Below are 12,258 nucleotides of genomic sequence, written 5' to 3' on the forward strand. Positions count from 1 at the left end.
ATTTTGTTGTCACAAATTTTTATAATTATAACTTACAGCTCATAAAAACCCCTAATTTAATTTCTGTATTAAACATTTGTATTTGTTATTGTTCTTATCATTTTCTAAGACACTGAATTTTAGGAATTCATTTGCTGTAAGCCACAAATATCAAAACTAACAGATTTAAATTTTGGAAATATATCATCATGTTTGCAATGAATCTCAATAATATATGATTTTTAACTTTTAGAATTAAATTACTGAAATAAATAAACATTTAATAAATCCATTATTACGCCTCTATGGTGTCTTCTTTCATTTTAACCACTAGAGGTCAGTATACACACAGAGAACATGTTCTTCATGAGGCATGTAGTGAGTCCAGCGCCACAGTTCTAGCTGCTTAGTAAAAGTCATAATGTTTCTGTCACTTTTCTATTCTAGATAAAGATTTTTTCTCAGAGTGTGTTTTACATCACAACGGTAATTTGCTTCAGGATGTTTTTGGTTATGGTCATAAATGGCTCCATTCACCTTCATTTGAACATCAAGCAGATCAGTTTTCCTGTGAAGACAATGACAGAAGCAGTTTAGATGAGCAGAACACGATGTTGAGCATAGATGACATTTATTGGGAATATTACCTCCTCTTGGCTTTGCTTAAGGCATCAGTCAGTGCTTTTAGGTAAACAGAGTGATGCTGCTCTTGTAGCAGCTGGCTTTCATCTGTCCAGCAGTGACTCCAGAGTACGTCTGCTTCTGTGGGGGGGTTTTCTCTCATGGCTAAGCCATCGCAGCCGTCTTGCTCCAAATGCTCAGACTCGGGAACCACGTAGCTCTGGATGAAGAAAAGTTTCGGCTTGCCGACCATCACAGGACAACTGTCACCTAAGAAGAGATCTCTGATGTTTTTGGCAGAAAGACCTCTACCATGCGAGTCCGTGCCCAGGATATTGTCATCGAAGCTGCGGCTAATGATGCAGCAGACAAAAGCATCCTCTTTGCAGCTCTGTCTGTGTTTGGAGACTTCTTTAAGAGTTTCAAAAATCTCATCAGCACCCAGCATGGTGTGGTAGAGAACGTTGAAGTGGAGAGCCTTAAACGTGTTTTCTAACATTCCTGAGGAAGAAAAGATGACATGAGATTATAAAAAAGACATTGTGATCGGACAGTAAACAATCATTTTGTATATCACTTTATATAGATGTGAGTAAATGTGTTGCCGCCTATGGTAAAGACCTTTAACATAATATCACTGATCATCCACCTTACCCAACAGTGGACATGAGGGGCATTTCCATACATATCATACTTATAATTCATGGAAACAGAATGTGAAGGATTAAAAATGAGAAGTTTTATATACATCTGGTCAACTTAAAAAGTTCATAAATTTAACTTTTTTTTTTTTTTTTAGATTTACAGTATTTAAAGCCGTGGTCTCAAACTGGAGTCTTCAAGGGCCAGACAGACTCCTGCAACTTTTAGATGAAATTATTTCTTAATAATTTTGTTTTCCCACATGTTAACCTTGACCTGAGTGTGGGGAGGGCCTGCTTCGAAAAACTTTGAAAAGTAGCTCTGAAAAACTAACAGCAATACAAAGCATCTCAGTTACAATATGATGACGAAGAGGAATAAAAACAACAATGAGGCGCTTTGCACTTACGATGCTTCCACATTTTACTGAATATTTTGGATGGAAATCAAAGTTTTGTTGTTGTGTTGGTACCTCTTCTTAAATAAATGTTTGTAACTCACCTCCATCATTACCTACGCAGTCAATAATAACACAAACTCCTCTTTGATCGGCCCTTAAGTTGTACTGGTCAGGTTGACTCTAAAATGTAAAAACAAAGCATACACGTGTCATTAATGCATCATTACAAACCCATCACAGTAATAAAGGCGCAGATTTAGGGCCATTTACTGTGGGTAAAAACGTCAATTTGGGAGTTCTAATTATTTATTTAAACTATGCAAAACACAATTTTAATTGCCAAACACCTTTTTTTCTAACAAATACAAATTTGATGAAAATCGTATTTAATGTTAATCAGATGAAAAGGCAAGATGAGTTGTAAAATAAATAACAGTAAGGTGTGATGTCAAATACAACACACGATACCATTTTATACCTTATATAAATTGTGACCTTTTTTCAATATTTTACTCACAGCAGCTTGACCACTGTGTTGTGGAGGCAAAGAGTGTTCAGATGTTGCACCTGTAAAATGAACAGAAGATGAGAGACAATTACTGTCCATTCCTATTAGCTAAAAGCTTAACAAGAGTAGCATATAATGTTCATATATTTTTATTATCTAACCAGCGTGCCAGGGCTGTCTTGACTCAGCACTTGTTTCTTGTGCTTCGATCTAAACTAGACAAATACTTTCTGTAATTTGTTTAAAGTGATCTTGACCAAAAGTCCTCTACGGTTTCCTCAGACTTTTTTAAAATGATTTTTTTTTCTTTTAGATTTTTAATAATCTTTATATATAAACGTTTGTTCAGTCTTGATATGGTTTGCAATCAATCACTGCACAAGACACTAAATCTTTTGGTTTAACAGATTTTTCATTGAGTTTGGTTATCCAGTTGCATTCAGGATCATTGTATGACATCCTGCTCAACAGTGTTCGGCATCAGACAGATTTTTATACAAATCTTTTTAAATGTCAATGAGAAATTGTATCAGCTAACCAACATACATCAAGTATAGACATATTTGTAGTGTTTTGGACCCTCTTTTACTTCAAAAGTGTACTGTGATGTTAACACCAGATAATTTGAGTTCTTTAAATTGTGACTTGGGGCCTACATGGATCATACCTGTCATTGTGCTACTCTTAACCAACCCTGAACCATTTCTCCTTTGTTAGCCGGACACATTGTCCTGCTGAAAGAGCCGCTAAGTAAAACCATGACAGGGTGAATCTAGTTTTAAACAATGCAGAGGGATGTGATACGTTTGCAAGTAAGATCCTCTTCGAATGGGACCTGTGGTTTCCCAACAAATATCAACCTAAAACAACCTAAGCAAATGTTGGGCTTGCATTTTTGTAATAGTGCATCCTGATGTCAAATGTTCCCCAAATAAGTAACGCACACACCCACCCGTAATGGTAAAGGTTCAACAGACCAGGTCACCTTATTGTATCACAGTCCATATGGTCCAAATGTAATGGTCATGTGGCCACAATTACTTTTTTTAGTGGTGGACAGGGGTCAGTATGCGCGTCTTGACAAATCTGCAACTGTGCATCAATGCACACAATACACTGTGCTGTACCGTTCTATCAAAACCAGTGCAAAAATCTTCAGCTTCATTGCATGCCTAATGAACCATTTCAGTCAGCTTAGAAAAAAAAATGTTCATTTTCAGTTCTCTTTTCATAATCATCTCATGAGTCATTTGAAGCATTTAAATACTAACTTCTTCAATTAATATTCTCACCTGACATCTTGTAAGCAGCCACTGTTCTGGCCAGATCAAGCCTGCCAATATTTCGCAAACAGTCCTCGACAAGCTCTACTGTTTCGGGTGACACTAAATCCAGCTTCTCCAGTTCAATCATCACTTCCAAGAAGGTCTGTAACAGATCATCTGTAAGATTTTTCATTCAAAGTGAAACCCTCCCGTTGCCAAAGCACATAGTCACAGAAACCCATACACACTCTCAGCCTGAAAGTAAAAGTATATAAGGGTTTACCTTGACATTTTCTTTTTTTTCAAGGGATAAAGTCCTGCCTAATAAAAATTTGATTTGCTCCACATCCTCCGTTTGGAGATTGTCACTTATCGTAACCATCAGTACTCTGCACAAAGACAAAATGCGTTAGTAAATGAAAGGTCAACTATTGAAACGGAAGGTAAACAAAGTATATTACCTGAATCTTGGGAGAACTTGTTTATACGTCTGAATCTTCTTTTCTATCTCGTTTCTATCCACTTTGTAGACTCTTTTTAGAATGTCGTAACGTCCTAGCTGCCTGAGGATGCACATTAGAAACAGGGGAGGGTCTGGGTGAAAGTTTACTTTGACTCTTAAAGTCTCCCTAACGCAAGTCACGCTGCTGTCCGTAACCAAGCTCCCACAAAGGTAAATTGCCTTTCTACGGTCCCCAGTTGTCAGATCCTCCGCGATAGCGTTGATCCTATGGTCATATTCTTCAAACGGAGACATGTTGTTTTGTTGATAGAAGTGACTTCACGACGACTAAGAAAAGAAAGGGAAAGGAAAGAAAAGCATTAACCCAAAATGGCAATAGTTAACGTGGAATTGAGCTTCGCGGCTGTTGTTGTTGTCTCTAAAGTATTTATACAACGCGACCTACCTTATAGCTTTGTAAAATGGCTTCAATGGAAACGGCAATCTACAAGTGACGACGCCTTTGGGGAAATACCCAGAGACGGAAGGAGACTACGTGGTGTATAGACACAGAAAACCCGTTTCGGAAAAGCTAAGATTGCAAAAAAATTTTAAAAGAAACCTCGACTTTCATGGCCGACGAGGGGGATTCTTATCCTGTAAAGCGAAAGTGAAGGAACAGCTGATTTCCGGTACAGAGCCATAGTCGAGACCAACAATGCAAACTTCCGATTTCTTTATAAAGCAGAAGCAAAACTTCGATACTTCAAAAGGACTTCAACATTCATAATTGTTTTAATTTGTCACATGATAATTTTTAATATGTACAGTTGAAAGTAGATTACTCGCCTGACACAGCGGTGTTCTGGCAAGAGCCACCCCCCCAAACTAATATAAGTTATGTTAGTTTGTTGTCTTTATACTTTATCAACAGTTTTTAAAATTGGAAGTTAAATTGCATGATGCCATAAAAGTGAGCTCAGTAATATTTAAGAGTCCACAAATATTCATTATTGGAGGATGAAGATGACCTTAGACATGTTGTCCCTAACATTATGCTAGTTGTCAGCTGGTATCACAGTCTCCAGGATCAAGTCATCCCCATTTGTCATAAAACCTGCAGACACTTCCTTCTGTTCCACAAAGTATCGCCAATCTAATGTTTAAAACTCAGACCACAGGTTCTACAAACTACGCATGAGGGCACTTTATCTTGAGCTGTCTACTGTAGCATTCCCACAGCATTCTCTGATGCAGAACTCCTTCCTGCTCCACCCAAATATTCACATAAACAATAAGCACACACAACAAGCAACAGGATAGGTAGCTGGGGCATGCTGGTTTCTGTTACATCGCCTCCTTTCCATGATTGCTTTCATGATACAAAATTTTAACAGAAATTGTGATCTGTGATTATGTAATTTTCTCAAACGTCCCGTTACGCCTCACTTGACTTTGGACTCTCAGGGTAATGCTATCCAGGCCAGTCATATATGGCATAATATGTGTGGCTACTCAACACAGGGAGTGCCAACTCCTCATATACTATAGATGCAAAAATACAACACTAAACTAATTCACAGTGCAACTTAGAGATAATAAAGCCTTTCTTTGTTTTGTTACTTGGGCACTCAAGCACCCCTTGCTGATGCTGTCCTGGGCAACTGCCCTTGATACCCTTATCTAAAAATGCCACTGGTCTGAGATTAAATCAGACAAAAATCTTGAGTCAGAATAATGAATTCAATTGTCACACTGAAATTATTTTAGATATTGTTTTGGCACATCTGTCAAAAACGGATTAACATTTCTGTACCATTAGCTATATTGAGTGAAATCTCTTGGGTATCCTAAGCTTCCCATAATAATTTGTGTAAAAATGTTAAATATATAACAAGAAATACATTTAAGAAAAGTAGTGGTACTTTTGCACATCATTGCATTTCTTCCTGTTGTGCACTGTACTGTATCAGTTCAGACTTGAAATCCCGATTTAGAGTTTTCCTATGTCCGTGAATGCATCACTGCTACTCCCCCTGCAGAACGCCGAGTTCCGCTCGGTCCGGCCAATCGTGTTGCACTGTCTTTCAGCACCATTGCAGTGTGGAGAGATCATTTGAAGCTCGGAGACACACAGGGATCATTGGAAGGAAAAGTACCCGACCTGAGTGACCGCCCTGGGCAAACACATCTTCTGCCTCCCTGTTATACAATCAATGTTTTACGGCTCGTTTGCCATTCTGCAGTCCAAGTGAGTATTAATTTACACTCGAGCTGGGGGGAAAAAACAGAGAATTGTCCAGGTAGTCAGTCAGTCAGGGGGGCTGCTGGTGACTTGGAACATCATCAGCACTCTTGTGGATGTTAACCCGCAGCCAACCAGGAGACTTCCTCAGCGTCAGGTTGTGCCAGGACGGGTAGCTGGGGACCGCACACACACACAGCAGATGCTCCCGGTGTTGGAGCTTGGCTGCCAGCAGTCAGCCTCAGTTAAGCGAGCCTCGGCCTGGTCACGACTGATGAAAAGCGAGGATGTCCACCAGCTGCTGACAAGAAGAGGCATGCTAACGGTATGCGAGACAAGCTAAGGCAGCTAACTCTTGTGTTCAGGCTCAGGCTGTCGTGGCACTTTTTGTTTTAAATAAAACCTTAGCTAACAGTAAACTAACTGGCTAACGGAGCTGCGTACCTCTGAATCGTCAGTGTTATTGGTTAGTTCGCTTCAGTGTTTTAGGTCAAACACCAAAGTGTGTTGATAGTTTTATTTCTGACTACTACACATTTAATCTTGAACGTTTGGAGTGTATATATGTCTTGTGTCGTTTTTTTTGGGAAGGATGAACTCCTCCGACGGCAGAGCTGGGTGTCTTATTTTGAAAAATAGGTGCGGAAGCTTAAATTTTCTCTTATTTCGCCAGTTTTATGCAACATTCATATCTGATATGGCTACAGTAAGTGTGTTATTATGTTGGTTGCATTAAAAAAGTTACTGCTAAGTGAAGCAGTGCACTAATGAACAATGAGCAGTCATAACATTGTGACCATGGTAGCTTAAGGTTAGTACCCTTCCTCATTTTGTAACAGTGTAGTGGTCTGCTAAAACAATGAAGCATGAACCATGCTTCATTGTTTTATTATCGATGGCACTCTGTAATTTGCGACAGAAACATTCCTCTTGAGGAACTAGGATTCGTACGTACGGAAAAGTGTAGTATCTGACTGTTTTCCAGGGATGTGTAGGTCAAGAAAATAGTGTTGAAACATGTTTCTATTCACTTTAAAAAATATATTGCCATCCATCCATCCGTCTGCTTTACCGAACTATATATGTGTTTGCCATTTATTCAATGCTACATACAGCAATCTGACCATCCATGAACCTTTTAAATTATTCATCCATCATCTTATTTGTTTATCTATGTTGTTATCCATCCATATGGATGTCCAATGATCAGTTTGTCTGTTTGTCCATTCATCTGACTGTCCATCAATCGATCTGGCTACCCACCTACCCATCCATCCAAATATCTGTCTCATCGCCTTATAGTACATCTATCTCTTTGTTCATGTGCCCGTCAGTCTGCTTGTCTTTTATTTTTTTTCATCTATCCATTCATCCACTCATCATTCATTCAGCTATTCTTCCTGACATCCATTTGTCCTTCCATACATTTGTGTATCATCCATCCTGGGTCAGATAGAGTATCTATCTCACTATCTATCTATTTAATCTGTTTGTTCATCTGTAACCCATCATGTTCTTTTTTCCACACTTTGTTCCATTTGGATGACTTCACCAATTTTGAAATATAGAAAAAGTTCCTAAGTCAATGAACTAAAAACATATTGATGAAAATATTGAATTTTGACTGGTATTTTTGGATTTAGAAAATATCTAGGAGCATCATTTTAATGTTCCTACATTAAAATAATGTTCCTTCATGGCAACAGTTCCCCGGCACAAAGTAACAATTTCCCTATCAGGGAACAAATGAGCTGGAAATCTATTAAAAGCTCCTAAGGAACAGTAATATCACTTACTGTTTCCGCCAGCAAGTGATAATCAGGTTCAGAAGCTTCTGTATTGTTATTTTGTAGAACAGAAGATGAAATACTTGGTAAAGCATTAGCTTTTAGGAACGTCACTAACACTCTGTGTTGTTTAGTGAACCCTTCAAAACACTCTATATATCAAGCCCAGTTAACGCTAAAGGCACAGAAGTATTCATATGATTGTATAGTGCAAAGGTTCCCAAACTGTGGGGTACGCTCCCTAGGGGGGGCGCCGTGCCATTGCAGGGGGGGCGCGGGAAACCGTCTGGATGGATGAAAAAGAACTAAAACATGAACGCTGTATGCGCTCGGTTTTTACCTTAGAATGGCCAACTCTCTGTTATTCCTCTGTCAATTTGATACAGTAGGGGCTTCCACACTTCCCATATCTGTGTCCTCTGTCACTTTTATCAGCAGTTAAAACTGTTTAATCCGTTGCTAACATCTGGTAACCTGTTTTTCCGAGCCGCCTCTAAACGCAACATGAGTGCTATGACGCTCGCCCTGGGTTTACACTTGTACGGCAGCGAAGGAGACCTGCTGCTGCTGTGCAGAGCTACAGGTGTGTTATAATCATGGCAGCAAACCAGTAAAACGCAAAGAACTTTTCACAGTTTTTCCCCCAAACTAACAGACTGAGTTGAGTAAAGTTTTTGGATGCAGGTAATGCTAGCTAAAAGATGACTAGCTAGCTAATATCAATACAGAACCTTAAGGTTAACAAGTAGCCTGTAGGCTACCGATGTTGTTGTCTATGTCCAGCTAGTACATTAATTTTGTCCCCCAAAAAAGTCGATTTCCCACCCCTTCCCCTCATTCTTAGAGACAGGGAGTCTATAAGAATCCTCTTCCGCCCCCCCTCACAAACGTTGTTCAACCATATAGCTATTTGTAAGCCATAGGGAGGCGGGGGGCAGAAAATGTTTGGAAACCACTGGGGGGGCCCAGGAGAAAAAGTTTGGGAACCACTTGTATAGTGAAAGAATTTTATTTTGTAGACCAGCCAGAGGGACTCTAAACACACACCCAGAACTACAATGGAATGGGTTTTAAATGAAGGCATATTCATGTGTCAAAATGGTCCATTCAAAGTTCTGACCTAAATCTAATGAGGAATTTGATGCAAGATTTAAAAATTGATACTCATAGGTGCTCTCCATTTCATCTGACCGAGCCCGAGATATTTTGCGAAGAAGAGCGAGAGAAAATGTCCGCCCAAATGTTACCCAGAAGACCTGAAGCTGAATTTGCAGGTAGAGAAAGTTGTATGAACAACAACCGAAGGGTGCGACTATATTTGCTAAACGCTGTCTTTGTTCTGGTGCCCTGCTAATGTATAGTGTAACTAAGAAATCTCTTGTTGGACACTGAGGTGCCTCTGTAAATAAAGATGTCCCAGCACTGCCATGGGATCCTTTGGGTATTAAATTGGCAGCGGCTTTAAAGCACATTGACTCTGTTTGCCCAACCTGGCAGAACCCAGCTGTTTAGGATGGAAAGGGGCCTTCAAGCAACTCTCCTCTCAACAGAAATGCATCATTCCTGATGGTGGTTAGTTTTACTTTAGTCAAATTGTTGTCTCGGTGCAATGCCGTCCTTAGACATTTAATTATTTATCCTTTTTTTTTTTTAAGCTACTGAACCAGTGAATTAATTAAACATAAGTTAAAATGATGACGCTCTGCATTGATAAGCTGCCATTACAATAGTGATGTAATAGGCAAAAGATGCAGAGCTGAAGATCTAGATAATTCCATGCCATCTGCTGCTCATCGTCAGCCGCCTTCTTCTTCCTCCTCCTCCTCCTCCTCCTCCCTTGCTACATCTCTGCTACCATGTGTTTTGGGACTGGGCTATCATCAGAGCTGTGGTCTATTTTAGACAGAAACTCCATTTACCCACTTAATCTGTGTCCCCGTCTGCAGGAGTTGAGTTTCATGTGCTGCTCAGTGCTGTAATCTGTTCAACCCAACATGTTTAATGAGGGCAAAGACTTTAATATACAACCGGAAGCTGCAGCAACGGGACTGTGCACTTTATAAGTGACTCCAGTGAACTTTCTGCTGGCAAAAGTTATATGTATTTTGATGTAATTAATAATAGCTAGGTTTATTTGCAGGTAGTCTATCTGGACCAGTTGCGAGCATATCGAAGTGTGTCTAAGCTAAAGCATCTCTGTTGCTGTATTGAACCCTCACAGTTTGTTAGCTCCCTCCCACCACTGGTGATGCACACACACAGAGGATCAAAGCTGTAATTAGCCTGGCATGGATTAGCAGTGGGGACTATTTTCCACTGTACAGTGCTCCCTCCCACAGAGTCACACAGGCAGACATGAACCCCCCCCCCCTGCCTTTCCTCTTCTTCGAACGGAAAAAAGACGAATTACAATGTTGTTGCACACCATGAGGCTGAACATGTGAGAAACCTCACAGTTTTCTTTCAGCTTGGAGATACATTTTGTTTTATTTCTTCAGTGAACTCCCTTTGAGCATCCAAGTTGGTTTCTAGATTTCCTCACAAGTCATTAAAGGCCATTTTAGTTTTTGTTGTATTGCAGTCAGCTGGACGTGTAGTTGGCATGCAGGGAGAGCAATGCCACTGCTGACTCATTGCACTGCCAGATATGAAGTGTGTGTTGGCTGTCTCTGATATACATGCTGCTCTGTGAGCCAAACAGCAGTTCACAGGAGGAAGAACAGCAGGATGTGTGTTGTCTCCTGCAGCAAGGACTTCCACTATAAGTTACTGTTTAACCTTCAGGTTCTTTAGTTTGTCTTTGGTGTGCTAGACTGTCCATATGAAAAAGTCAGGTACTCACACAATGTTCAATTTTACTTTGAAGTAAGAAAGAAGGTGGTTTTTGAGGATAGGTCCAGCTATATGATGGAGATGACCACTCAGGGCTGCTTTTAAAGCTTTTTTAACACTTAGGTCCACCTTAGATTGAACACAAAACACTGAAAATGTTATTATTATTATTATTATTATTATTATTATTTTTCAAAATTTCAACATGTGTGAACAAAGTTTACTCCACAAGAATCCACCTGTCCAGTCAATCATGCACTGAACATCCTGGAGTCCAAATGAAAGTTCAACCCCAGTGGCTCTGGTGATTTCTTACATTTTTGCAGAAAAATGTAACATAATGTCCAAGTTGTATCAACAAACAGAAATGTCCAGGATTGCTGACCCCAACACAGAAATGGAAGAAGGTTTGTGAATGCACTTTTTTTTAAATGAAAGAACTGTAAAAGTATGTTTTGATTATATTTAATAAGATACAATCAAAAATGGTTTATAGGAAGAAATTTTTATTAGTGTTGGGGCTGTTTTCTGAATTGAATGCAGTAAAAATGATTGATTAAACAACTTTTAGTTTGGCTTTAAAATGTAGTGGACACAAGGCTGTTGGTCAAGGGAAACTTCTACCTTCTTGCCAATACAATTAAATTGCTATAGGAGGACAGATTAGTAAGGTAGAGACAAATGGGGATCCTTAAATAAACAAATATACAAAGTTTAAGTATGTCGGTGCAAAATCTTTTCCCCTGAGGACATACAATGGCAGTAAAGATTGGGTAAGAAGCAGGGTAACAATCTTGATCCCTGGGTCACATTCCATGCTCCTTTGGTATTATAATATCTTTGTTATTGTTCTGGTGTGAAGGACGAGTGCTTGATTGTGCTACAGGCTTTTGACCTGCCTTGGTTCCTTTTGGTCAGTGCTGCGTTTGCATCTCTCCATTATTCATGCAGCTCTGTGTTGTTGGATCAAGTGGTTAAACTTTAATCCACTTCTCTGACTGTTCTCAGTGAATAGATGACTCTCAACAGGTATTTCCATCACGTGCTAAGCCCTTCGATAAATTATTGATAATTAATGTAAAATATAAAGATCTTGGTTGACGTATGCTTTAACACTTTGTGAACATGCTGATGGCTAAAGAATTAATCTAAATAATGCCTTTACCAAGCATTTCTTGTGACTGCTTTTGTGTAAAATAATATATATATATATATTTTTCCCTTTGGTTGGACGTTTTTCAAACTTTGGTCTCATTGACCAATGTGAACATATATGGAGCCCAAAGATTTATGCTCTAATTTGTTGTTGTTTTTTTGTGTTCTCTTATACACAAAGCGCAGATACTTACAGTAAAGAAAGTATTTCTTCTGAAACCAGTCGCTATTCCCCTTTGGTGATAAACTCGGACCAAGCAGAGGAATCTCAGCAGCTCAATCGATGAGTGCACACTAAAAGCAAAGTGGCGTCATGGAATCAGCTCAGGGACAACAGCGTAAATTGTCGGAGAGGCATTTTCCACTATTCATGACCTCCCTC

General features: G+C 39.4%; 2 protein-coding genes across 7 annotated transcripts in view; one reads left to right on the forward strand and one right to left on the reverse strand.

The window, feature by feature from the left end:
• Window positions 1-215: 215 nt before the first annotated feature.
• On the reverse strand, window positions 216-4,583 carry LOC103155490 (CASP8 and FADD-like apoptosis regulator). 3 transcript variants are annotated; one of them, XM_016663619.1, is made up of 8 exons: window positions 4,324-4,583; window positions 3,877-4,205; window positions 3,699-3,804; window positions 3,443-3,578; window positions 2,121-2,209; window positions 1,744-1,822; window positions 630-1,101; window positions 216-547 (listed from the first exon to the last, which is right to left on the reverse strand). In XM_016663619.1, the coding sequence occupies exons 2-8, from the start codon at window positions 4,170-4,172 to the stop codon at window positions 418-420; spliced, it is 1,308 nt and encodes a 435-aa protein (XP_016519105.1). In that variant the 5' UTR covers window positions 4,173-4,205; window positions 4,324-4,583; the 3' UTR covers window positions 216-417. The 3 variants fall into 3 exon arrangements, with proteins under 3 accessions (XP_016519105.1, XP_016519104.1, XP_007577257.1); XM_016663618.1 differs by having other exon boundaries at window positions 627-1,101; window positions 4,324-4,582; XM_007577195.2 differs by having other exon boundaries at window positions 627-1,101; window positions 2,160-2,209; window positions 4,324-4,580.
• A 1,353-nt stretch (window positions 4,584-5,936) lies between these two features.
• The window catches only part of LOC103155491 (protein FAM126B), a 47,670-nt gene continuing 41,348 nt past the window's right edge, over window positions 5,937-12,258 (forward strand). For 2 of the 4 annotated variants that reach the window (XM_016663617.1, XM_007577197.2), the window contains exons 1-2: window positions 5,938-6,108; window positions 6,233-6,427. The gene's annotated coding sequence lies outside the window, so the exon portion shown is untranslated. Of the gene's footprint in view, window positions 6,109-6,232; window positions 6,428-12,258 lie in introns of all 4 variants that reach the window. The other 2 variants (XM_016663615.1, XM_016663616.1) reach the window with 2 other exon arrangements.

The sequence above is a fragment of the Poecilia formosa genome, unplaced genomic scaffold (assembly GCF_000485575.1).
Source record: "Poecilia formosa unplaced genomic scaffold, Poecilia_formosa-5.1.2 Scaffold431, whole genome shotgun sequence".
Classification (NCBI taxonomy): Eukaryota; Metazoa; Chordata; class Actinopteri; order Cyprinodontiformes; family Poeciliidae; genus Poecilia; species Poecilia formosa.

What these genes read in the sequence shown, in the direction of transcription:
- LOC103155490 (XM_016663618.1), bottom strand. Translation starts at nt 4,172, where the DNA reads ATGTCTCCGTTTGAAGAATATGACCATAGGATCAACGCTATCGCGGAG. An exon ending in CAAGTTCTCCCAAGATTCAG is followed by an intron (nt 3,805 to 3,876) that starts GTAATATACTTT and finishes GTCTTTGTGCAG; the next exon opens with AGTACTGATGGTTACGATAA. An exon ending in GGCTGCTTACAAGATGTCAG is followed by an intron (nt 2,210 to 3,442) that starts GTGAGAATATTA and finishes TTCATTTTACAG; the next exon opens with GTGCAACATCTGAACACTCT.